The sequence below is a fragment of the Aptenodytes patagonicus genome, chromosome 1 (assembly GCF_965638725.1).
Source record: "Aptenodytes patagonicus chromosome 1, bAptPat1.pri.cur, whole genome shotgun sequence".
Classification (NCBI taxonomy): Eukaryota; Metazoa; Chordata; class Aves; order Sphenisciformes; family Spheniscidae; genus Aptenodytes; species Aptenodytes patagonicus.
The window spans coordinates 133618059-133645712 of NC_134949.1; the positions used below are offsets into that span (position 1 = coordinate 133618059).

General features: G+C 36.8%; 1 protein-coding gene across 14 annotated transcripts in view; it reads left to right on the forward strand.

The window, feature by feature from the left end:
- DMD (dystrophin) overlaps window positions 1–27654 on the forward strand; it is a 1394632-nt gene that overhangs the window by 1170580 nt on the left and 196398 nt on the right. For 12 of the 14 annotated variants that reach the window (XM_076355694.1, XM_076355734.1, XM_076355779.1 and 9 more), the window contains 4 exons: window positions 8694–8866; window positions 12567–12723; window positions 22661–22781; window positions 23442–23710. In XM_076355694.1, the coding sequence (XP_076211809.1) occupies window positions 8694–8866; window positions 12567–12723; window positions 22661–22781; window positions 23442–23710 (720 nt within the window). Of the gene's footprint in view, window positions 1–8292; window positions 8355–8693; window positions 8867–12566; window positions 12724–22660; window positions 22782–23441; window positions 23711–27654 lie in introns of those variants that run through there. The other 2 variants (XM_076355796.1, XM_076355807.1) reach the window with 1 other exon arrangement.

Consider the following 27654-nt stretch of genomic DNA (forward strand, 5'->3'; position numbering starts at 1 on the left):
GATTAGACATTCATTGAAGTACGGGGGTCAGGACCTGCATATTTGTTGGGAGCAGACTGCCTTCTAAAATCTAGAAAACTATGCTAGTTTGTAATGGGCCTAATGGTTTTACTTTCAGAAAATTGTGTGTATGACTACATGCACCTTTATGTTATTTCCCTCCTACTCACCCAACCCTCAAATACAGAGTTTTCAAAGGCAGATATCTAAGCCCATTCTTAGACATCTCAGTAGAGGTAGCTGATTTTCTGACGTACAGAATAGTCGCAACTCCCACTTTAATACATATGCTTTGTTTGTTTTGTTGCATTTGCTTACCTGAAAGGTAGTACAGGCTATGGTAGTAAAATAAATATCATATAGTTATACTATACAGTAAAAGTTCTTCATTGCTGTGACTACTAGAAATTTTTCGGCCTTAGCGTAACCTCAAACTAACATGATATTTCTTTTTAATTAGGGTTTCCATCCTCGAAATAATGACAAGACAAACAGGCAAACAGTAAAAACAACAATTATTTCCATTAAAATTACTATTAACAGAATAGTATCTACTTCTCTAATCTAACGGTAAGGATTTGACTGGAACAAATCCTGACTGAAACTATCTCTATAAATGTAGAAAGCTTTGTATGTTTAAAGATTGGTTTCTTTATTTTATCTATTTATTTGTATTTTCATTACATGTGTCACGGTTTAACCTCAGTCGGCAACTGAGCACCACGCAGCCACTCGCTCACTCCCCCCCGGCTCCCGGTGGGATGGGGGAGAGAATTGGAAGAGCACAAGTGAGAAAAACTCGTGGATTGAGATAAAAACAGTTTAATAATTGAAATAAAATAATGATAACAATAACAATAACAATAATAATAATAATGTAATAATGTTAATAATAATACACAAAGCAACTGATGCACAGTACAATTGCTCACCATCCGCCGACCGATGCCCAGCCAGTCCCCGAGCAGCGGCCCCCCCGGCCAGCTTTCCCCAGTTTATGTACTGAGCATGGCGTCGCATGGTATGGAATGTCCCTGGGGCCAGTTTGGCCGTGCCCCCTCCCAGCTTCTTGTGCACCTCCAGCCTTCTCAGTCGGTAGAGCATGGGAAACTAAAAAGTCTTTGGCTAGTGTAAGCACTACTTAGCAACAACTAAATCATTGGTGCGTTATCAACTTTGTTCTCATCCTAAATCCAGAACACAGCACTGTACCAGCTACTAGGAAGGAAATTAACTCTATCCCTGCCGAAACCAGGACAACATGTAAATGAAAGTAGTCACTCAGGGTTTTTCTCAGTCTTCAAGAAACACACCAAGAAATCCATAAACTACCCCAAGACACATGGAATTATGTAATAATTTATACTTAATTATAATTGAATACAAATTAATTGCTAGAGGTCTCATAAAAATTGCTTTATTTCCCTATGAACAAGGGAGAAATATAAGGCCTTGTGCTAGGTCTCAAAAGCCAGTCCTGTGAATGAGGATCTGCACAATAAAGACTCGAACATATGTTCAAATGATTGGGTTGGTGCTCTTAAGAATTACTACTCCATAGCTGAGGCAGCTCACTGTTAATGAAATGAAGAAGCCCACACCATGTTTTCACAGTTACTGTCTGTCAGCAAGAGATGGCTACATCCTTAGATGTACCGTGTAATCTCTTGCAATCTGAAAATAGCCTAAATTGAAAGTTGTTTTGCCTGTTTATAATCTTTTCTGAAGACAATTTGCCTTTCTGAAGGCCCAATTTGCTAAATAAAGCTTTTATATCTTCTTTTAGATGAAGGAAGCTTTCAAATGTGAATTTTGGTCCCTTCTTAATTCTGGGACTTGTAGAATTTGAAACCATAACAGAAACTTACAGAGATTGTTTTCTGCAGAGCAAAGTTATACTTTTAGCTTCCACTCATCAACATTTGATTCTCTTTTAGAGAACTAACTCTTATCCTTTGTTATCTTGAAAAATGTGTTGGGAACCTAGAAATGCCTTAATGATATTCATAAGCTTATCTTCCCAATAGAAAAGACCTTTTTATCTTTCTTTTTAATCAAGTCATTAGCATGAAACTCAGAGATGTAATCATACCAGACTGGAATTGGGGTCATGCCATAAGCTAGCTGAATAGGAGGCTTCATGGCATGATGATGTATAGCTATTTCACAACAATGCTTTTAAGTCAGTAAGTCTGCCCTTTAATTACATTTTAAATCTCATTTGAGAATTTTTTATCATTATGCAAATTGTTCAGTAAATGCTCTCATTCTAAGACCCAATAAAAGTTCTGCTTATGGACTGGGAGAACAAATTATTTAAAAGCTTGATGGAGGGACCAAGAGCTTCTTTCCCACTTTGTTCATTGCGACAGAGCTTGGTTGTGTTAGGGAAGGTGGTCTATATGGTAACAAAATGTTATACTCATCACTGTTAGAGTCTCACTGTTAGATTGTTTGGAAACAAAATAGGTTCCAGAATTTTATCTCAATTAGTTGTATTTGATCTGAAAAAAAAAAAAAAAAAGGAGAAAAAAACCCACAAAAACCAACAACCAGTTCTTAAAAGAACTATGACATTTAAAAGAGGGAACTCCAGTTGAACCAGTAGTGTCTTGCAAAGCAGAAAAAATACTTCAGCATTTTGTTCCAGCATTAATCTAAATCATGGTATTTTCAATCTAGAACAAGTGATTTCTTTTGTTTTTTTAAAAAAATACATTTCTTTATGTTCAAACACTTTGAAGACAATGACTAGCTCGCAAGGTCAGACTGTCATAAAGAGTAGTGCAAACTGGCCTTCTATTGCCAGAAACAAAAGAATTAGATCAAGAGCATCTTGTACTGAATCTACCCCTCATGTGCCAAAAATGCATTGGACTTGCTGTGCTGAAGCCATTAATTTAACATCTCCAGAACTATACCACCCACAAAACCATTCCTCTATCTAGCAGACAGAAGAATAAGCCGTGATCCTGAAAGAGGTGCCACGTGCATGGGTCTTTGTGCATCCAAAGGCTGCTGGAGTCTGCAGGGGCACAAAAAAAAAAGTCTCAAACTCTCTGAACTCTCACACAGAGTTTAATGCTTTAGGCAGAATCAGAGATTTGTAGGAGTTTAGATGTAATTAAATAAAAGCAAGTGGGATGTTTAATTTGAAATCCAGTCCCCAAGATGTGCTAGACAGGATTGCAAAATACAGATAGTGACTCCAGTTCCTATATCTGTAGAAGCCATAAGGAGGTTACAAAAAAAACTTTGAAAGGGGAACCTTTTTTGGTTATACCAGCTGAACTCCCCTGTTGGTAAAAATTCACAGACTATGCCAAGCCCTAAGAGCTACTTTATCCCCTTCAAGTCCATAGAGTAGAGACCTATTCTTTATAGATATGCTTTGCTCAGTAGTATTGTTGGAACAAAAAAATACTGTTTTGAAACAAGCTTGTCAGTTCTGCCTTCTCCAGGCACCTGAAATGATGTTTAACCAATGAGAATGCAAAATAAAAGCAGAAGGAAACCCACATTATTGAGGAGTTTTGAGATCACCACAACAGAACATAAAAATAAGTTTTTTACTCACAGAAGGTTGTATTTTAAAGTGAGGATGGAAAGGAAGGGAAGAAAAAGAAAAGAGGGTAAAGGAAGGGAGAAAAGGAGAAGAAAGAGGCAGGAAAGGAAAAGGAAGAAAGAAGAAGAAAAAGAAAAGAGGAAAGCAAAGGAAAAGAGAAAGAGGAAAGAGGAAAAAAGAGGAAAAGACAGGAAGGGAAAGGAAAGGAAAGGAGGAAAGAAGAATGGAAAAGAAAGAACGGAAAAGAAAGAAAGAGGAGGGAAAAAAGAATGAAAGGAAGGAAAAGAGGGAAAGGAAAGAAAAGAGAGAAAGGGAAGGAAAAGAGAAGGGGAAGAAAAGGAAGCGAGGAAGGAAAGAAAGGAAGAGAAAAGCTAAAGGGGAAGGAAGAAAAAAGGTAGGAAAAGAGAAAAAAGGATGATGGAAAAAAGGAGGATTACATTATTCATATTGTCTGTTCATGTATGTTCATATTCATACTGTATAAGAGGTTTAAGTAAATATGCTACTAATTTAAGCTATTTAAAATGTTTAGCTGTTATTTTTCCAGAAATTATTTAGGGGTAATATAATATGCTCTGTTAATATAAATATGAAGGGGACGATTAGTTCAGCTAACTACACAGATGGACAGAGATTATAGAGGTGTAGGATCTTTGTTTTGTTTTGACTAATTTTATGATAGCTTTTCTAGCTATTTCAGTATTAGTATTACAGAAATAGTATTGTAAAGTATAGTACTTCTGAGCTATGTATAGCCACACAGGTATTACTTGCTGATGCTTTGAGTACATGTATGTAATCATGCAGGCTGACTTTATTTTTTTAGTTACTGTCAGTGAAGATCATTTCTTTCCTCTGTGTTGATTTCCTTTAATCAGATGGTGCTGTCTTTAATTTTTTGAGCCCTCATACCTCAATTAATGCCATTTATTTCATTAGTAACTTTGTACAGTATCTAGAAAATGTAAAATGCTTCATTGGAAATGAAAAGCACAATTCCAAGGATGGAACTGAGTTTGTAGAGGAGGATATAAGTGCTTTAATTTCTTTAAATTATTATATAATTAATTTTGTTTCTATGTTGTATAAAAGATAAAAGTTTTGTCAGCTGTGCTGCATTAATTTCCGTGTCTTAGTCTGACTCATGTATAGTCCAACTAGTGTAACTAATTCCTTCTTTCTAGGACTTAATTTTACTTCCAGCCTACCAATCCCTCTCTGATGTATTGCCAAAATAATGGCAGATTTTGCCATGTGTCCTGTCCTTTATATGTGATGCCTATATATTGCATGTGGGATGTGAAGGATATTGACACTGATTAATTATTTCTGATAAAGTATCTCAAACTGTATTGAATTCTTATAGGACTTTCTCTGCTATGTGGAGGCTGACAGGTCTTTCAATACACTAGGTTCCACAGCAATGGCTCTGCTGTGTTTTACAGGGCTCTGTGTAAAGTAAAACATGTGGAGCCACAGGTGAATTTCTTTTACCTACCAAGAGGATTAGGGCAGCGAGCATGTCTGCTCCTATGGACAATGCTAGCAGTAGTTCCAAGGGGGAGAACTGAGTTGGGCAAGTGAGAAATATATCCATCCCCTAGCTTTATGGCAGTATTGGGTGTGCTGTCTTACAGCCTTAGTGCACTTCTCCCCTGAAATCATGCATAGAGGTTTCAAGGGCTCAGGACAAAAGCGAAACAGCCAGAACAAATTTCCTCACCCTGTTTTGCCCAAGAAGATTGCTCCCCTCAAGACAAGTTTATTTCATCTCTTTATCACTCTTGGTTCTGTGACTTAGTTCTAGACTTATTCTATATAGTATAATAGTGTAAATACACATTTTTAAATGTGTAGAAACCTATAATAGCTATTCAACAAGGTTTCTATGAACAAATGTTATGGTGCCTTTTATCATCTAACCATATAGTTCATCTTAATAAAGGGGGATTTCACTCTGAAACTCTTAGGCAAACCTGGACTTGATGGGGTTGCAGCTCTTTCTAAGCAGTTCAGCTCACTCTAAGCAGTAACTTGTGATCAAAAGGATGTGGACTTGAAAATTAACTTAGGCTAATAACCAATACTCATTAATGAGTTACTGTAGCAAATGTATTCTTTCATTATCTGTTTTTCATTTTGCTACCTGCTCTTTTTAAGGGAATCTATTTCCACACACCCTCAGTAATAACCACTACAGCAAAGTTGCAGCATATGGAGTCAACTTAAGTCCAATTGTAATGCAGTAGAATTATACCAGGATTGATTTTTCATCCTCTGCAGTTCCTCCATGTGTTTGAATACATTGGAAAAGATGAAAATGCAGTAAATAGTTTATATTTAGTCTATAGTCTATGCTTTTTGGTATGATGCGTAATGGTAACATACTTTTGCAAGTATCTTAGCAGTTTATGAGATGAAATAGATCTTCCTGCTTTATTCTTGTCAAGAAAAAGAATCTAGTTCATATTGTTCTTTCACTTGTATTTTTGAAACATGGAAATTACTTATTTCAGAAAACAAATAAAAAGTGTACAGATCTTTTTCTTGTATGTGCTCTGCTTCTCTTGGGATGTGAAGGAGTCACAAAGAAAGGATCTGAAATGCACCAACCAAAATGGAGTAAATACCTTTGTCAGTGTAGGCTTCCTGCATAGTTGGAATAAACTACTTACAGGAGCATTAGAAGATGTGCAGTTTACACAAGTAATTTGGAATAGGAAAACCACGTTTTGAATACTAAGCTTTTGATGAGTGCTTCACTTTTCATGTTTGTTGCGCATTTAACTGACTGTCCAGATTTATTGTGATACTATATAGTATTCTGAAATAACAAGGATATGGCTTGATATTATTTTCAGAAATATGTATGTGTCAGGAGAAAAGCATGGAATGTGTAGACTACGAGACACTTTTTCTAAAAACAAGAAAAATGTGGAAGTGCATTTTTTTTTAATTTTTGTGTTATAAAATGCTATGAGTGTATGTGTGGTAAAACAGCAAGGGAGCATAGATTTGACAGCTTCCTACTGTGAATAGTTATTCGACGTACATGTTTCATGGCACATGTTTTCACTGAGGAAAAGGCAGCCGTTTCCATCACCACCCTAAAAACTAAGCATTTTGTGCAACTGGTAGTGCATATAATTCTTTCATTCAGCAATAGATTCATCGGGTTTTAAATGTGGAAGGACCTTAGCAATATACAGACATTAAAAGTGAACTTTTTTACTGTGAGCTTTATCCTTTCTTACATACTGTTTTGGCTGTGTACATGAGGTTAGTGATACTTAACCTCGCTTAAATAAAACCTCCAAATGCATACATGAAGAGAAAGAAATTTGGTAATAGAGTATTCTTCAGTCAAGCAAACAAAATATCGCAGCTGGAAGCGGAAGTTAGCAACACTCAGACTTGAAGTTCAAATTTTCAAGTAAGGGCATTAATACCTGGAGTATTATACATGGTTATGTACCTTAATAATGGCATTTTTAAAAATCTAAATTGTCTATTTAACATCAATAAATAAATACAATATTTATAATACAGTTGCTTTCTGCAGAATTACATCTGATGTATTCCAAACTCATTCCTAACTACTGTACTGCTAGGATGACCATAGATAAAGTAAAATAGTTGGATAAGAACTCCTATACTGTGCCAAAGACATTCCTAGCCCTCCCTGAAATTGCTCCAAAAACAGTGCTAGTTGTTACTGTGCAAGAAATAGGTATCCAGTAAAGGATGGCAAATTACATTTGGAACAGCAGTAGGTGGACAAGGACAATCTACTCGTGATTCAGTGCAGCTAACATTGCACTTAAAATATCAAATAAAACCAATTCAATTAGGAACACACCAAGTAGACAAGTTGTGTGCTCCCCTACTTCAAAGTAATTCTTCTAAAGAAAATTACAACAAATTTCCATTGGGGGCTATCTGTGATGGTCAGTTAGTGCTGGGTCTTGCTCTCAAATGCCATAAATCATTTCCCATTTCACACTTCATCCTCAGCACTCCCATTTCAGGCAGCAAGAAACCACCACCAGAAATCTTAGTGCCCAAGCATCCCCGGAGAAAAGGCAGAGCTTTATTCACTAGGTCATTTTCTTTGTTTCTTTGTGTGCTTCTTTGTTTGAAAGTAAAAGTACTTTTGTGCATATGTGGCTACATATAGAGTACGTGTGTGCTCATGTATGTACGTTTAAATTATTATTTTTTTATTTATTTTTATTCTGTTTAAAGAGCTTGATTCAACACTGTTCACTGCAAACGAATCTGTGACCTTGTGGAGCTGCAGCATGCAAATGTCTTGGAGAAGGACAGCCAGCGTACAAAGGCTGCATTGAGTGTGTGGGCAGGCAGGAATGCTGGTACCAGGCAGCTCTCTAAAGAATGTTCTTTTGGCAGAAACAGCCGTGCTAAAAATGAGGGGGAAAAATTAATTCAAAATGTAGAGCTGGCCTGCAGTTACAAAGTGATAAGAAAAGTTGGCTGTTCAGCATGAGCTGCCAGTTGCATATTCTAGGTCCTTGCTATTCTCAGGCCCTCCTACAGCCATGGCCCTGACCAGTGTTTTGATATAGCACAAAGTGGCTGTTTATTGCTATTGACTGCTGAGGCCTGTGCTCCAAAATGCGTTCTGTCAACAGAATGTAAGTGAACTTGGCATTTTAAAGCTCGGCTGCTGTAGACTCGTAGATTTCTTGGAATTGCCATGCAGCAGGACCGGTGTTGCAGTCCCCAGCTCAAACTGAAAATGTTGCACAGGAAGACGTATCATGTGAAGGTCAGATTTACCTGAGGGTTTTGTGGGGTTTCTCTTTCCTCATCAGCATAGTAAATATATCTTGCCCTTGCTTTGTTGCCTGTCAAAGGCTAGACCTCTGACTTTCTGAATTTTGTTCAGTATGCTCTGTATGGAAAAAAAGTCATTATTCAATGCAAATGGCCTTCACGTGAAAGGGAAATACGGCTGTGTATACAGCACATGAGATTGCCGTAAAAGGAGTAATCAAGATCTGTGCTAACTCTGTGTTACACTCAGGATTTTTCTACTCTTTTGAGAAGTGATATTTTCTATGATTTTGTAAGAAATCACACCTATTGTTTTCTATTGCTTCTGTAGGAACTACAGGCGGAAATCGATGCTCATACTGACATCTTCCACAACCTGGATGAAAACGGGCAGAAAATCCTGAGATCCCTGGAAGGCTCTGAGGATGCAGCCCTATTGCAGAGACGTCTGGATAACATGAACCTCAGATGGAGTGATCTTAGGAAGAAATCTCTGAACATTAGGTAGGATCCGAACGTAAGCAAAAGCCTACAGTTGGTGTGTATGGTGGACTGCTGCGTTTTGCCAGTAAAAGGGTTTAATTTTGTTTCTGATAGCACTATTTCTGTCCATTTTTAAATGATCTGTGCTATTTTGAATGTTGGCTTAGCTTTGTAAGAATGATTAGGTTTTTTGGTGTGAAAATGATAGTAGGGGATTAGGATTTGAGGCATATGATGAAGTTTTATAATTACAGAAGGAGAGATTAGCATGTTTAAACAGTAACTGTACCCCCTTTAAATGTAGGCTTTTCCTAGAGCTGGGTATGACTTATCAATGAGTCATGAAAGAAAATTATTAAACAACCTATATTTATGATAAGCTTTATTTCTAAGACTGCTATTTCCAGTGCAAAACTAAGAATAGCCTTGCAAATGAGAAGACACATTACTTAAGATTTTAGCTGTTGTCTGGAGAGTGGACGTAACTACCAAACAAAATCCAGGGGTAAAAGGAAATCCATAGGTAGTGTCATGAGAGGAAAAACTTCTCCTTGCAAGGAAAACTATAATAAAGGGTAATGTTACAAATGATGAAGTAAGGTACAGGCTTCAATGAGGTGAACACTGCTTTTCAAAAGAGATTGTTCAGGAAGCTTCTCTTCAGAAATACAACTTTTACAATAGGCAGCCCAGCTCTGTTGCGTTCAGTCTTGAGCATTTTTTCATTTGCTTGCTTGCTGCCTGTTGGTGATAGTTCAGAAGGCAGCAAAAGGTTTTTCAAATAAATGTATGAAATATTAGCTTTTTTTCAGCTCAGGCTCTGAGGGAGGTCAGTCTGTGTAATGGCAAAAGCCATCTTCATAACATCAATCATTAAAAATAAATGAAGGATGTGAGGTTGAAAAGATATTAGTAGCTAAAGAAAAAGAGAGACAAATGCCTCCTTTTTTTTCTGAGGAGCAAAAGAAGAGGAATATAACCCTTCAAGGTCTTTCTGAGATTTTTTTTCTTTTACCCATGAACTTGCCCAAATGCAGCGATGTTTGAGATGATGAAAACAGCCAGTTGGCCAAATATCAGTAACCAAATATATGGAACTTTCTGTCTTTCAGTTTTTGCAGTTCAATGTATTGCTGCCATTAATCAAGTCAGAAATAGTAACCCTCGTTATATCACAGTGACTTCTTGCATTAAACATTCAAAGCAACAGACCTCCTCTCTAAAATATGTGCTTTCAATAAAAGGCTCAAGGTGTTCAACAACTTATTGATTAGGATAAGAAACAATTCTCAACTTCTGAGACATTCAATTTAAATGTTCCTGGCCACCAGGCTGAATGAACAGGCTATTCTCAGTCTGTCTGCTTGGAGCTATTTCTTTCCATCATACACTATGGAATGGACTTCATCATAACTAGCAATGCTTATGCAAGAGAGGTATAAGAGCAGAAATATGAAATGTTCCCCAGGCAGCAGTCCCACAAGTCTCCTTATTTAGTGTAAGTTTTAGACTGCTGAAACAGAAGACCTATGCTGTCGCTCGGCTTAGGTGGGCTTTCTTTTCTAAATCCATTAGATGAAATATATGGTAGATATCAAGAGAAGCCGAGCTCATTTACATTATTACCTTTCTTTCATTCTGATACATCAGTACAGTTTAACCTAATAAACACTTTCTTTCTTTCTTATCAAGAACTCATTTTTTAAAACTTTTTTCCTATTATCTGTTTTGCCTGCACATGCTTGAACACAGTTATAAATATATGAGTGTGTGCATATAATGTACACTAGCATGCACATACATAAATATATATTCCCAAAGCCGAAAGAAGGGCAGAACAAGATGGGTTCAGGGAAACCATTCACCAAACTAGGGAAGGTCAGAGCACAGCAGCAGTAACAAAACCGCTTTGGGTCACTCTTTTTGCACTTTTTCCCTGTAAAGCCAGACCTGGGGAACCAAGGAAGAAGTGAAGGCCCTAGTGTTTGCCTCCAGTTACTGCCTTGTCTGGAGGAGGTGGAAGCTTGCATTTGCTGAGATAAACATGGGAGACAGGCGTTAACCTGACTCAGAAACTTGGCTCCTTGACTGTCCCCCCTCCAAAAGCCCTGTGGTTCTTGCTCTGGCTGTTGTCTCCTGCAACTCCCCATACAACATTCCCACTTCTCTCCCCCCTCACTGCTTTCAAAGGCATCCTGGGGCTTCCCCAGCCCTCACTGCCTGCAGGGCTGGCCTCCCCCAGCAGCGCCTGCTGTGAGGCAGTTTTGCCCCAGCCCACAGCTGCCCTATGAGAGCAGATCAAAAGGCAGCATGGTCTATGTGTGTCCCTCCCACATAGCCTTTACGTTTGAAAAAGGAGAAAATTTTCCATCAGCTGACATACCAGAGCAGCTGAGCTTTCTGTCAGCCTATGGCTAATCAATCTGTCCCTTTCCTTTCTCTTTCCTCGCCGCTCCAATTACCTGGTGTAAGAGGCTAGAAAGAAGACAGGAACCAACTGTCCTTACCTTCAGCAATTCCTCATTTCCATATCCAAACTAAGTAATAAGGTTGGCAAAACACTGAGTCCATATTTATCACATTTCTTCATAGCCCATTCTATATGAATTATAGGAGTAGAATTTTCACTGTCAGAAAATATGTGATTTTATGTGCAATCACTGAAAAAGAAGAGAAATGTTATACAAACGAAGCTGGAAGTTAAACAGAAAATATATGAAATAAAAGAAAATCTGTCTTTATTTTCCAGTACATTTTATCACTTTACTGTTATGTAATACTGCTTTTGGTTTGCATTACTAAGAGGAATTCTTATGTTACCTGGAAGTGAATTAGGAATTTCTTCCCAACCAGCAATTAAAAAATAGCATACTCCTAAGTCTAGAAAGACAAAATTTTAGTGTGCTTTATCTATGGTATAAACAAAATTGAAGGTTTGATCAGTCCAGTGATGTTTCAGTCACATATTTTCTCTCCATAGAAAACAGTTGCTGGAAATTAGTCGCTCAATACTTGATCACAGTATTTAAAAAACACATTTACACATACACAGAGGAAATATTTAGAAGATGCCCTTATGGTAGAGACCTTGTTTGCACAAAGTAGTATTCTGTCTTTTAATTTTTCCAGTTATTCAATTAGTTTAATTCACACCTCTGTTCAAATGGCACAGACATTTGGGTAGTGTAAGGAGATTCTATTGGCTTTAGCAATTTTCTCATGACTTTTTTGGGAAAGGATGGCATTGGTTCTCTTACCTTAAAGGTGAGCAACCACATGAATCTTGTGTGAGTTTAAATGTTTTTGTGTAGTGGTTTAGAGAAATGCTTGCTCTTCTCTGAGTAGAAAACTACTCTCTACATTTTAGATAATTAATCTCCTAGTAATCCTAAGTGATGACTAAGTTACTTCCATGCTAGTCCTGCATAATATTTGTGCACATTTAGTGAGACCAAAAATTCAACACAGCTATTACCCACTGCTGAAGAAGAAAGCTAAAAAAAACCAACCAAGAGATGGGAAAAGAACAGATGTTTCAGGCCAGGGCTGTGGAACCAAATTTAAATCAGTGTTGCCAGAATCTAATTCAAAGCTACTGAAGTTATTTAAAAATCATTAAGTTAATGAAACACTGGGAACTTTCTCAGTAAATAAGCTTGTACAATTTGTTTTTTGTTTTTACTGTGCCTGAATATATCTTATATTTAACACATGCTTTCAGATCCCATTTGGAAGCCAGTACAGACCAGTGGAAGCGTTTACATCTCTCTCTTCAGGAACTTCTGGCATGGCTGCAATTGAAGGAGGATGAATTAAAACAGCAAGCACCCATTGGTGGAGATCTTCCCACTGTGCAGAAACAGAATGATATTCATAGGGTATGATTTTTTTTAAATGATCTTTCAGTCCTTGCTTTTTGTTTTGCAGGTTAGTGCTGCATGAAACAGTCCTTGTTGGAAAAAGTAAGATACCCTTTAAAATAAATTTTAAAGACAATGAAAACTGAGCTTCTTGCATGAGAGTACTAGCTACAATTTTCAAACACAGCTTAGAAAATCAGCCTTTTGGAGAAGGGAGTGTTTATTACCAGCTGCTTGGCTTTTTTGAAAAGCAACACATCATTTTCACAGACCTATCACAGACAGCTAGTTTTCATGGCCAGAACAAATACTAACCCAATATTATTTGAGGATTAAATAAGTAGTTCTGAAAGTTTTTCTAGATCAGGCATCTAAACTTCACATGTACTTTTTGAAACCCTATTTTGCTATTGATTTTTGGGAACGTTTGTAAAAAGAGTAGCTGACATCAGCCCTAATGCACAACTGTGTGCATCATGAAACTATTGTGATAACTCACTGAAACTGTCTATGGCTCATACTAGTTTCATCAGGGAATTCTTATGGAAAGGCAATAGCAGAGCATCATACAGGGACTGTTCTAGACCAAGCTTTGTAGCAAAAAGGAACCTAAGTCCAACACTTGTATGGGAAGTTGTTTTTTTTTTAAACCCACCAAATGAACAACTCCCAAAATAACACAATACTGCTGAATAATTCTTCATACAAAGATTCACACAGGTTTTTTGTGGTAAAGGTATGCTTTAACTATGTTTCCTGTGTTGAATCAAGTTCATACCTGTCTGATGCTAACCTAATGTCTGCTTTCAGGTAAACAGCTTTTAATTTGCTATGCCATTGCAGTCTATTCAGGTCTGAATGTGAATTCACAGTTCTAGTACCTCAGTGGTGCTTTTTTAGCGGTATCATAAGGAAATACATTAGGAAACTAGTGTCCTGCTAAAATAAAGCTGAAGAATTGCTGAATGAAGCAGTAAATGGGGAGAAACTGTTGTTCTGAGAAGGAATAGGGAACCATGTGAAAGGTAGCTGGGATAGCACACCCGACTTCAGAAATTCCTATTCTATCACTTATGAATTCCATAAAATCTTGTCTAGCCTTTATGATAAGACTTCTGTTTCTTTTGTGTTAGTTTCAGATGAAAACCTTAATCTGGGAAGCACCAGTTAATAACAGATGTCCGTAACAGAAACCAGGCCTCAACCCACTAGGACAGATTCTGATTCAGTAGGAGGTTGGGAATACAGTGTCAGGGTTTGTATTTTTTTACAGAGAACAGTATAAGATCAAGGGCAAGGAACCTTACTGATACAAAGAAATTGTCCTCTCATGTTTAAAAGGTAAATGTATGTAGTGATTGGAATGAACCATATAAGTATTTATGCTATGACATTTGTCCACTATACTATTCATGAGAGGCAGGTCCTGCTTCACCAACCTGATCTCCTTCTATGACCAGGTGACCCGCCTAGTGGATGAGGGAAAGGCTGTGGATGTGGTCTACCTGGACTTCAGTAAGGCCTTTGACACTGTCTCCCACAGCATTCTCCTAGAGAAGCTGGCGGCTCACGGCTTAGACAGGTGTACTCTGCGCTGGGTCAAAAACTGGCTGGACGGCCGGGCCCAGAGAGTTGTGGTGAATGGAGTTACATCCAGTTGGCGGCCGGTCACGAACGGTGTTCCCCAGGGCTCAGTTTTGGGGCCAGTCTTGTTCCATATCTTTATCAATGACCTGGATGAGGGGATCGAGTGCACCCTCAGTAAGTTTGCAGACGACACCAAGTTGGACGGGAGTGTTGATCTGCTCGAGGGTAGGAAGGCTCTGCAGAGGGACCTGGACAGGCTGGATCGATGGGCCCAGGCCAACTGTATGAGATTCAGCAAGGCCAAGTGCCGGGTCCTGCCCTTCGGCCACAACAACCCCATGCAGCGCTACAGGCTTGGGGAAGAGTGGCTGGAAAGCTGCCTGGCGGAAAAGGACCTGGGGGTGCTGGTTGACAGCCGGCTGAACGGGAGCCGGCAGTGTGCCCAGGCGGCCAAGAAGGCCAATGGCATCCTGGCCTGTATCAGAAATCGTGTGGCCAGCAGGAGTAGGGAAGTGATTGTGCCCCTGTACTCGGCACTGGTGAGGCCACACCTTGAATACTGTGTTCAGTTTTGGGCCCCTCACTACAAGAAGGACGTTGAGGTGCTGGAGCATGTCCAGAGAAGGGCAACGAAGCTGGTGAGGGGTCTGGAGAACAAGTCTTATGAGGAGCGGCTGAGGGAACTGGGACTGTTTAGCTTGGAGAAAAGGAGGCTGAGGGGAGACCTCATCACTCTCTACAATTGCCTGAAAGGAGGTTGTAGCGGGGTGGGTGTCGGTCTCTTCTCCCAAGTAACAAGCGATAGGACGAGAGGAAATGGCCTCACGTTGCACCATGGGAGGTTTAGATTGGACATGAGGAAAAATTTCTTTTCTGAAAGAGTGGTTAAACATTGGAACAGGCTGCCCAGAGAAGTGGTTGAGTCCCCATCCCTGGACGTATTTAAAAGACGTGTAAATGAGGCGCTTAGGGACATGGTTTAGTGGGCATGGTGGTGTTGGGTTGACGGTTGGACTTGATGATCTTAGAGGTCTTTTCCAACCTTAATGATTCTATGATTCTACACTATTCCATTTCTTGGAATTTACTTGGATGTAGTGTTCTAGCTCTCCGCTCCTTCATCCACATGTCTTTAGTTAAAATAATGACAGTATGAGAGGTTTTTTCCTCCTGTTTGGTGACCAAGTATACTTCAGTGTGACATCTAAAAAGTTATTTTGAACAAATGTTTTTCTATTGAATAATTTAAATTGTCAGTCAGACAACTTGATGCCATGAGAAGAGAATATTCCAAGACCAGTGATCATCCTCTCAAAGCATTGTGCTGCGTATATGTAACTTTCAGTTTGTGAAACTTGCCATAAAGGTATTGTTTCTGAAGTTCCTAAATCTCTGATTTTACTGCTTAATGGAGAAATGTGAAATGGTACTATAAAATGAAATTGGATCTGGAATACCTGTGTTCTCTCCATTCATAAGGTAGCTGTATTATAAATATTGCTCTAATAGATTGTCCTACCTCATGCTGAAGGACACATTTGAGAAAAAATAGTGAGAAGATCAAGTTTGGAAAGAGAACATGACATATCTTGCTGCTTTAAGTTATTGGGAACCCTGAGTTTGTGAAAAGTCTGAAAATATTATATACAACCTGGCTTAGCTTTTGGCATAGGCAAACAAGTATTTGTCTACGGTAGCAGACTAATGGGAAGAAGTGGCAATATGGTTTCTCAAGGGCCTACCTAATGGCTGAGAAAGGCAAAGAGAAAGATGAACAGAAAACATCTTGCTGTCAGTGCACAATGCTTTTCTAAGATAATATAATGCTTTCTTGCAAGGAGCAGCTTGGTCACATTTCCTAGGTCTTCCTTCTGGAGAGGTGATGTGTGGGATGTGTCTTTCTCAGAAAACTTTACTTGGGACTTCAAGCATTATCACAGAAACAGTGAGGCCAAAACATCCATGACTTTATGGAGCACTACCATCCCTTTTTACCTTTCCCTCTGTGAAAGTTAAGATATATGAAATGCCTGAGGTCTGTTTTACCCAGCTGTCTGTAGCAATTTCCTTAAAGTCGTTTTAAAGCCCATCCAGAACATCAGGATGAAAGAAACAATATAGATGTTGCTTTAATTCAGCATAACATTTACTCAAACCCTTTATCGAAAGACAACTCTTGAGCAAAAGCAAGACTTAGAGAAGGATTTGTGTAGAATTGTTACAACAAAACTTTTGTCATCTGAATAATGTTTGAGTATAATTTTATATGAATATATACTATATATTGTATAATGAAAACTACCTTTCCTCCTGGATCAAAGAAATATTTTTTTCATCTAGAGAAATTACTTCTCTAATTTAAATTAAAATCTTAATATTGTATATTGTTCTATAAGCTAATTGAAAGTTTCCCAGAATTCATCATAAAGGTGGCAAGACTTCAGTGATGGACTAAGTGATCTCTGTCACTCACCAATCAACTGAAGTGTTTAAAACTTTTAGGAATGAGAAGTGTTGCATAACAGTAAGATACCATGAATAGGTGCAAAGTGACTTTACAAAATAAGTCTCCTTCTCACTTCTCCTTTTTGATCATCTTCTCTGCCACATGCAGATACATACAGGCACAAACCTTTGGTCATCATGTCTAGTATCAAAGCCAGAACATTTTAGTTCCTTTTAGAAATATGGCTTCTTTCCTTTTCCCGTTCTGTAGCACTTCTGTAGTTTAATGTGAGGCCTTTCTAGTTGTAGGTATTCTGATTCCCTGTGGAAAAAAGAACAAAATATAATCCTTGAAATTAGGTTACGCTGTCTGCTCTTCAAAGATCTCTTACAGAGAACGAGGGAAAAACAATCAGTGCAGAACTCTCAACTTCAGGTTGTCTTTGACAAAATCTATGTTTGTAGCTTGGAGTTTTTCTACTGTATTTTTTTTTCCCTGGACACTATGGACTTTCTGTTATTCTAAAAGTTTCTTTTAGAGAAGCAGACATACAAAGGCTGTATCGAAATGAATAGCTTAGCTCATTTCTGAACATAAGAAAAATACTTTTAAAAAGGCTTGTACCACAAGTGTAGAAGTAGCTAGCTTAAAACTGGAGCACAGTACTGGAAAGCTGTTTTTTTTCCAAGAGTTTTGGGCCCCTGCTTAAGAACAAAACTTAGCTCTCAGAGTGTTGGATGTGTAAAGTAAAGAGTAGTTGAATTTTGGTCTTGAGAAGAAGAATCTGCTGATTGTTCATTTTGTTCTCCTGAATGTCAGTTCTGGAAATCAGTCTTCAGTAAACAAGCTAAGTCTCTACCTGATCTGACCAAACTTTTAAATGACCCAAACTTCCAGCTTTGGTCTTCTTGTATCAGTACAATGTCTTTCCTTCTGTGAAGAATTGTTTTTGCCAGGTAAAGTCAGGAGCGAACCCAGGTAAGTTCTTCATTGGAGAAGAGAAAAAGCCTCAGCAGGGGAACATTATTTATGAGCAGTTTAACAGATTGCCATTGAGAAATGGCATGATGTATGCAAACACCATTTTATGCCTGAATCTTTTTTCTAAAGTGGTGTTACAGCTGATTTTATTTTTTTTTTTCCCTTAAGGATATAATTTAAAGAAAAACAAACACATTTAACCTCTCTCTCACTTAGAAGACCGTCTGGAATACCTCAGACATTCATAGCAGAGATGAAAAGAAGTTGGCTCTTATCATTAGAATGCTCCTAGTTGCCAAGGTTGGCTTTAAAAATTTTAAGAGTAAGATTCAGATGAAAATTTCAAATGCTTGAATCTATGCCAGAAGAGAGCTTGAACTCAACTGAGAAAAGAGATATCCATGCAGTCAAAATCATTGTTGCGTTATAAATGTGAGGTGCTTTTCAGACAAGGCAATTTGGAATTTATCCCAAATACACCCACATAACCGCTATTTGTTTGAACTTACATATATAGTGGGTCATTTTGTCAATTTTTGGCATCTGAAGAAATTGTTTCTATGCCAGAGTCTTAGAATGTGGGGGAGGTGGGGGGGAGGGGGTTTAGTCAATGATAAAAAAATACTGCTGTTCATCAAAACATTATTTAATTATCTTACTGTTTTCTTTGCTTTACTAAGTGTCATAATAATGTTTTATTGAAATCATATTAATAACTGTGTACGTTACATGTACTGTGTACATGTTACTGTTAATCTCAGGTAAGTAATTTAGGCATCATGCAGATAGCCTGCTTTTTCTTTCATTCTTTTAAGAGTTGCCACATCTTCTGTGTAGTGATTGTATTAACAGCATAAGTAGTATTTATGAATATAGAAGTTAATTTTTAACAATTCCCTGGAAACCCTTTCACATGAAATCTATAGCAGCAGTGCCTAAGAAGGAGTACAATTCCTGCTTCAACACACTAACCTTTTCTGGTGGCACAATTGATATCAACTTTTTAAAATTGAGGTCAAAACCCATTTTTAAAAAGCATTCTGGTTGGGATATGTCTTGAATTAATTTAATTCTATTCTTACTCTTTAAAATTCAATAAAAGCAAAAATATCTGCTTTTCTAATAACAGAGATTAATGTTAGTTTTACTAATGCAACTCTCATTATATTTTCATCTTTCAATTTAAACAATCTGTGTTTCTCCATCTAAAGAGATTTAAGGACGCCCATGAGGAGGTAGTGGAGGTCTGAGATAAGCTGATCAATATATGCATTATTAAAATGGTGGACAGAATGCCATTACTGCTGTAGTGTTGATGACAAATAGAGATGCTTAAATAAAGTAGTTTACTTGTTTTTTTGTCAGGTCATATATTATGCACTTTCGATTTCCTCTACAGTCACCACGAAGTGTGGAAGAAGTTAAGGAATTCAATGAAATTAGCCTGAAATCATTAACTGTAAATTACACATTCATTTAGGCTAATTCTGCTTTCAATTATGGTCTGCTTATTATAAAGATGTATTTGTCAGGGCTCAAGGTAGATAAATTCTTCTTTTTTTTTACCAAAAGAAGAGAAAATGTCGTTTATTGCTACTTATTATTTTTATTGTTAATGTGTACATATTTCACAACAAAACTTTAATCAGAAAAGCTGACTTTATCTTCATATAGTAAGAACATTTTTTGGAATGGGATAGTATGAAATGAACATTCATTATTTTTAATGCTGTTCTGTGCTACTGCTTAAGTCTCATGTTTTTTTCATTCTCTCCTTTTTAAATTTCTTATACTGAAATATATTTTAACTCACTTGGTAGAAGTCTGCAGATCAAAACTAGGGAAGGGAATGAGAATTGTAAATAGATCTTAACACCATACTTTGTACTAGTCTAAAACTCAGGATTTACAGACTATCATCGTGTCCATCAGCTCCAACATCCAGAATGAAAAAGTTGGAAAAGAAAACATTTAACACATTGGCTCACTGTTTTCCTTTAGTAAAAGAGAAAGAGACTCTTCCTGTTTGTGACTAAATACAAAATATACAAAGTCAGAAAGTTCCCATTTGCATTTTTCTGTTGTTTTGAGAAGATAGATACAATAATTCCTGCTCACACACTTCATGGGATGTCGTATGCATATCTGATTATGTTATCCTTGTTCTGTTGCACAAGAGATATTGGAGGAATGTGGCTTTAACCCTCTTTTGGAAATATAATGCCACTAGGTGTATTTGGTTGGTATGGTTATGCAAAAGCAGTACAAGCTGAAAGAAGGTATTTTGTGTCCTTCTCATTGTTTGTACATGTACATAGCTAGGGTTGACCTGACTACAGCAGCAGCACTCCATACAGCAGTACTGCTCGTTCCCAAATACATAGCTCAAAGGCATTTCTGGCTTTTAAATATCCTATAAGTTGGTGTAGTTCTGTGTTCCCCTGGAATATCTGTGACTCCTTCCTGCTCGTGGTGTGTCTGGGCAGAACAGACCTTTGTGCATGTGCCTCCTGTTTGATTGGGTTTGGGCATAGACATTTCTGTGAAATAATTTGTCTTCGGAGACGTTTAGAAAGTATATTATATCTTTAAGCTGTTATACAATTGTAATGTTTAAAAACCAATATGACTGTTGATGTCACTTTTAACACTATCAGATGAGAGCAAAGCACACAGTCCATGGGGGAACGTTTTAAGTTATGCTACCTGCTGGCTTACTTGAGCTGCAGACCTGCCACACTCTAATGGGACAGAATGATGTAATATGAGGTGAGCACAAAGGCTAATTAAAGGAATAGATTTTCCTCGTTTGGAAGCATGAAAAAGGCTTATTATATTTCTTTTTTCCATTGCACTTCATGCAAGAATCAAGTATGAATTGTAAAAATTTCTAAACCTAAAAATGTCTAAGTTAAAGAGCTTTAACCCTGGAGTAACCCCACTCAGTTTTTATGCAGAGCAATGTCCAATGGTAGTTTACTTGTTATATACAGTACTCTTCTTTATTTGTGAAAATCAGTGGTGGTTCTTAAGTGTCAATGTGATTGTTTAATCCATTTATCACAGATATTAACCAAACAATGGATTCCCTTATGACAGCAGATACACTCTGTGAAAGGATCCCAGTCCCACTGATGTCCATGACACAAAATTAACATTTTTTACTTTGTTGTTTCCTTCAAGAAAGCACACTTTGCTAAAAGGTTTTCCTGATTCACAATTACAAACCTTATGGTCAGTTCTTGACCACTTAATAAAAAGTTTATTTAAATATTTATAGTAAAATAATGTAGTCATTTCCTTAAGTTTACTTTCCTGAAATGTATTAAGAATTTTTTTACCTGTGAGTGCTCATATTATAAAATGCAGGTGTAATTCTCATTATTAGTTCTTAGGTATTTCCTGTACAGAGCATTTCATATCAAATATAATTCAAAGTGTAATGAACTTTTTAATATTGAATTTATAATCATTCATTAGTTTGCATAGAAACCCAAATTTTGCTTAATAGTAAATTTAACTGAATTGGTGAATTTATTATGTTAGAAGCCTATATAATGCCTGTGCTGTAAAAAGAATTTTCTAATCCCTGGAGTAAAATATCTGTTTTCCACTCATGGCATATGGCTCTGCTTTTTGCAGTATTGTGTTTTGTGTTACACTGCACTATAATTATCTGCATATTTTAGCTCTATGCTACTTGAAAACAGTATGCATTCAATATTGTTTCATAAATAGAGAAGAAAATGTTGAAATAAAACAGTAGTAAGGACCATTTAGATAAATTCAGTACAACATGTAAAAGACCCGGTGCAAAGCGTAACCCATGTTTCATCTGCATTTTTGTGTGGTAAGCATTGGATTCAGATTAATGGAAGCTTAAACTCTCTTTAACAAAAAAAAAACCCAACCAAAAAAAACCACACAAAAAACTGAGATATGTATACTTTCAGTAGCTTACCAAAACTTCAAATACCAACCTTGAGAATCTTACTTGTGGTCATTTTAAAAGCAGTGAATAGAAGAGAAAGGAGCTGTTGCTGGAGGAAGAAAAATGCAAATAGGAAAGAGGAAGAAAAGGCAAGAAAGGAGACAGGTGCCAAAAAAGCATGACAGGAAAGGAAGAGATGAAAGGGAGAAATACAGTTGATCTGAAAAGACGCAGAACATACCACCGAGCAATGTTAAACGTAAAGATATGGAAATTGATAATAAATACTGATTAAAGCAACTAGGAATTAATTTTAAAGGACTACTTTCCGCCCTTTAATTTTTACTCGTGCATGCCTACATCTAGGCTAGATTATATTTCTGAATTTTCACCTTGGCCTTGATTCTACATTTCAGAAATCTCAGTTCATGTAATTTTCGAAGAGGTGCATCTACACCACTACTAGAAGAGAGTGTTATGATTTAATATATTGGAATTTTTTTTGTTACTAATTGTTATGGGTTAACATGTCAATATCCATAGGTCCTTTTTTTTTTTCCTTATGATATAACAGTTGCCAGCAGCAGTAGCAAAGTGGTAGCTGTGAGACATATTGGATTTTCCTTCACATTCTGGTAAATCTTGCTTTCAAGAACAATTAGCTATGCTGATGCGGTCCAATACAGAGCCAGCCGAAGCCTTGCCCCTTGCAGCTTGGTTTTGGAGTTGACCCTGATGTTAATCAACAAAAGGGATCCCTCTCACAGTGAAAATTTGATCAGCAACCTTGGGTACTTTGCAGCATGCTGGCAGTACATTCGCTCCTTTGAATACAATGGGATTTCAGGTTAAGCAAAAGCTGATTATCTCTTACATTTTTTTTGTAGCTACTTGTAATACACACATGGAAGCTGTTGTTGCAAATTTTGTTCTTAAATTGATGGAAACAAGGGCTAACACTCGGTATTTCATTGTATATCCACTTACAATAATTCTGTTTCATCTCTCAGACTTTCAAGAGGGAGCTGAAAACAAAAGAACCTGTTATCAGGAGTGCACTTGAGACTGTGCGAATCTTCTTAGCAGAGCAGCCTGTGGAGGGACTGGAGAAGCTCTACCCAGAACCAAGAGGTAATTGAAGGAAGAGCAGGGTAATAACAGATTGCTGGAAAGATCAGTGATGATCAGCAATGATTAAATAAATTCTGCCAGCCACTGTGAAAGCATTCCTTTTACACTGCAAGCTGAATGTCAGTATTCAGAAACTAAGCTAAAAATATAGATGAAAGAAACCCTTAGTGATCCTTCTGAACACTGTGGCACTAAATACACATGCATATTTATAAGCAGATTTTGAAACTGGCTTTAAACCTTCAGGACCTATCTATACAGGCCCATTTGAGGTCTGAAAGCTGCAATTTAACCTAAAATTCAACTTGTAGTCTCAGTACTACAGAAGCTGCCAAATGGCAGCAAAAGATTCACAGTGATTAATATCTATGTATGTGCAGAACTATTTTGCTGAATCAGGACACAGTTGGTAAACTTTTAGCTACACCTTGCATGTTTAAAAATGCCTTTATGTACTTAAGTGCATATTTTGATGATCTGTATGGTAGCAAGATTTAAATTTGTTAAGAGATTTTCAAATGAGAATACATTAATAAAATAAATTTCACAGGTGTCTTTGGTATGAATAGTTTCTTACTGAGCTTTGAACTTACCCAGATGGCAATTATTTTTCTTCTAAGACAGAATATGTCTTAAAAGCCTCTTGACTTTCACATTTAGAACTGTCACCTGAGGAAAGGGCCCACAACGTCACTAAACTTCTCCAAAGGCAAGCAGATGAGGTCAGAACTGAGTGGGATAAGCTGAATCTACAGTCTGCCGATTGGCAAAAGAAGATAGATGATGCTCTTGAAAGACTGCAGGGCCTTCAAGAGGCAATGGATGAACTGGACCTGAAACTACGCCAGGCTGAAGTGTTCAAGGCATCCTGGCAGCCAGTGGGGGATCTGCTAATTGACTCTCTGCAGGATCACTTAGAAAAAGTCAAGGTATGTGTCAGTGTATCAGTATTTCTGACTATAAAATAATTGGCTTGTTCATTGTATGAATCCCCAGATCAGGAATTATCTTGTAAAATGAGATTGATAGCTTTGTATCATAGTGATTTATATTTTAAAGAAAAAAAAAGAAAGTACATATAAAGAGTTTTATAATTTCTGCAATTAAAACAGAATCAAATCAACATTGAGAATGTATATTGCTAACGACAGTAAAAAGCACTACAGGAAAGTATAAATACCCTCAGCACACTCACTGTTAACTCAGGAGATGCAGAGTTGGGAGTAAAAAAAGCAAAATAGAATAGATAGGAGAATATATGATAAAAGTATAGAAAATTAATTCTGTTCTTTATTATACTTTTGTAAGTATGATGAGTACATAGTTGTGTCTATACTTGTAGAGTAGAATTTAAATAATTTGAAGTATATGGTTTTGTTGTAGTTTTGTCATGATGGTGCTAGTTGCTATCTGTCTAATTTGATAACTAGGCCTCATAATGTAAGATAGTTAAAAAAAACCCAACAACCCTGGAAAAACTGTCATTATTTTCTGTAACAATGCTTATCTGCTTTCAAGGGTTGTTTCATAAAATCATTGCTTATTGAGAAACCTGTAAGGACTTGTCCTGTTTCAGCATGACTGCCATGGCCAGATTTTATAATACTACAGGATTCCTTAAGCTAGAGCACAATAGAGGCAGTTGCCATTTTGATAAGAACAAAGTGCCTCTGTTCCATTCACATAAATGGGAATCATCAGTCATTTTGAAAGAGACCTGAGCTGACTGTTATTTTCTCTAGTAGAACATTAGGATCTAAGAAAGAGAAAATAGAATGACTACTGGCAAGAAAAAATGCCTTTAAAAATCAAATGTAGTTTATAAAAAAGAAAAAAAAAAGTCCATGAATTTTAATCACACAGAAAGTTTAATGAGTGTCCTGTACAAATATTACACAAGACAAATGAAGTACTTGGTAGCTGATGAGCAGTTAGCTGCAAAATTTGTTTATCTTCATTTAAATTCATAAATGAACAGAAGAGATCTATTTATAAATTCTCAGAAAGTGCCTTCTATTATAGCCATGGATTTTTTTGTGATTTTGAATAAGATATTCTGAACAGAAACACTGAATCCCTGATATTACTGGAAAATAAAGCAAGTCGCTTAATTCTAAAGCTTTGACCATAACTGTTGACTCCATAATTATAGTGCTGAATCCTGTTACAGTTTAAAAAAAAAAAAATCGATCCTAGAAGACATACTGAAATTCTAATAACAGCCATGACGAAATAGAAATCTTAACGCTTATGAAAATCCAGAGGTACTGTCAATCAGTAGTTGCCTGTTTATTCCTTCTGAAATCTTAATATTAGGGCCAGACAGAAACCAAGACTTCTGTTTTAAGATTTAAAATTAGGTGCTACCACCTACTCCCTGATTTTTATCTCATTTGTACCGTATTTACTTAAAATATTTATGAATATAGGCTATCATAAGACCATACCGTAAGATTATCAGCTAAATGGTAAATGAAAAAAACATACAGAATATATTCATATAAGTGATAAGCTATAACTTTTCATTTCATATATGGCAATTATAGTCTGCTAGATACACACACACGGCATATTGTGCTTTCAGCACCTTCTAAGGTAATGTAAGAACACAATAGGCCAAAAGCTGAGTAATATTAACTGTGTGAGTAGTACAATAATTGTCCCAAAATGTGCTGTCTAAAACGTATGTATTGCTCTAACGAAATGTAATTCCAACATAGATACTGAAGACAAATGTCTACCTAATATCTACTAACTAGGCAATGTAAGCATGTTTGTGAAATTAATAACTAGCAAGAAAGCTACAATTGTGTCTGCAATTTGAAGGCCTACATAAAACTGTATGGTTTTAGGTTTTGTAGGTTTTACCTCAGTTACTCATATTTATGACATTCATATTTTTTCTCAGAGTGAAATCTATTTTAGAAAAGTTGTAAATCAAGAACAGTAATTTATGTAACCCTAAAATAGAGCATGGAAATCCTTAAAAAGTTTTCAAGTTTGCATTTGCTTCATGTGAACTGGCTAGACTATAGAAACTTTTATCTTGATCCTTTATATCCTAAGCATATCTACCTGAAGTGTACAAATATTTAAAATATACCCACAACCCTAGCCTTAATTGCTGGTTTTAATTTTTCAAAACCTAAAAAAGAGGGTTTAATGTAAATATATTATCTGTGACAGGAGCAATAAGACATGATCTAACCCCGTTTTTATGTTGAACATGTTTGTTGGATAGTAAGTTCATTTCTGATTTATTCCCTCTCTTGACAAGTTTAGATGTAATCATTATTGCTATCTCAGTAATAATGATCAAATTTAGTCAGTTTTTCTCCCCCACCACCATTTTGTTTAAATGAAACCCAAACAATTGGGAAGCTATTTTTTTGTGTTTCATTTCCACAGCTATCAAAGATGGAAGAGAAAGATTATATTTCGGCTACTTTTATACAAGAAATTAAAGCAAATCTAGGCCTTTCTACAAAATGTAATGCATATTTATTTTCTTCATAAGACTTTAACAACTACATAAAATAAACATTCAATAACAGTATTATATTCATAGTTACCTGTAAACAAAATTATTGCTTTGAGAGGAAATTAGTTACTACAAGAATTGCTAGTCTAATGCCTGAAAGTCTTAATAAGATTAAGAAAGCTAACATGGGAACATTTATGAAAAAGAGTATGTGGAATTGACTCAAAGTGCTAGCCAGGTGAGCAGCAGTGTCTCCTTCGCGTGTGCTACAGAAATGAAGAACTTCATTCCTAGTCTAAAGTGAAAGTCCAATGATGGGAAGACTGAAGGGGCAAGAGATTTCTGGTAGAGGGACAAGTAGAGGGAGGGGGAAGAAAGCTCCAATCTGCTCAGCACTGAACTGGTTCCTCCTACATCCTAGTTACCTCTTCCAGTCTCCAGGCCCAGTCCTTAGCTCCAATACTGCAGTAATCCCCCAAAGTGCTGTACGCATATAAGAATGGAAAATGAGTTAAAAGCTGTTGTGAAATTCCTAAACTGCAATTTTAAAACTTACCTTATAATATTCAAGATTGGGAGAATCACTCAGACATTTGACTCAACTCTGCAGATTTTAGATGCCTTTGGTGTCTGTTATTTGGCCTGTATAAGCTGGTTTAACACATGCCTGGTTACTACTGTTTTCTTCTTGCTCCTCTTAGTAATTGATTCATTTAAAGGTTAAATACTTTTGCTTTGCAAATTTTTCAATTAAAAGGTAAATTTGCTGAAGAAGACACAAGTTATATAGCCTTCAGTTAAAACTTATTAGTAAAAAATAAAGTTTTTTCTTTATAAATTATATTATCAGCCAAACATTATCAAATTGATATATTATACATATCTCATCCTTGCTCCGGTTTTTATGATGTGTATCGCAATGACTGATGATATTACAGCGTGAGGGAGAGTACCTATTACTCGAAATGTTGGTCACATGTGATTGCATTTCTTGCAAATCCTTCTCCTAATCGGTATCACAGTAGCCTTCCCAAACCTAAGCTGATGAATAACTTCCTAGGGAATGAGTTTATCCGGTGCCATTTGTCACTGTTCTCTTTAGTGATAGTTGGTGGAGCTCTTAAGGTTGTGCTGTAACGTTGAACTCACACAAAATAATTGATCCTTGATCAGTTATAATGGATTATTAATACAGATCCTTGATCTGTAATACAGATTAATCTGTATTAATGTACCAATTGGTATTCATTTCTGATTCTGAGGACAAGAAATAGTTTCACACACCTACCCCAAAGAATGCAACCTAGACTACAGATGACCTATAATCGAAATATTCTTCAGACTTCTCTGCTGTCCTCTGTTATTCTCCCTTTTTTCTTCTCTCGTGAGTGA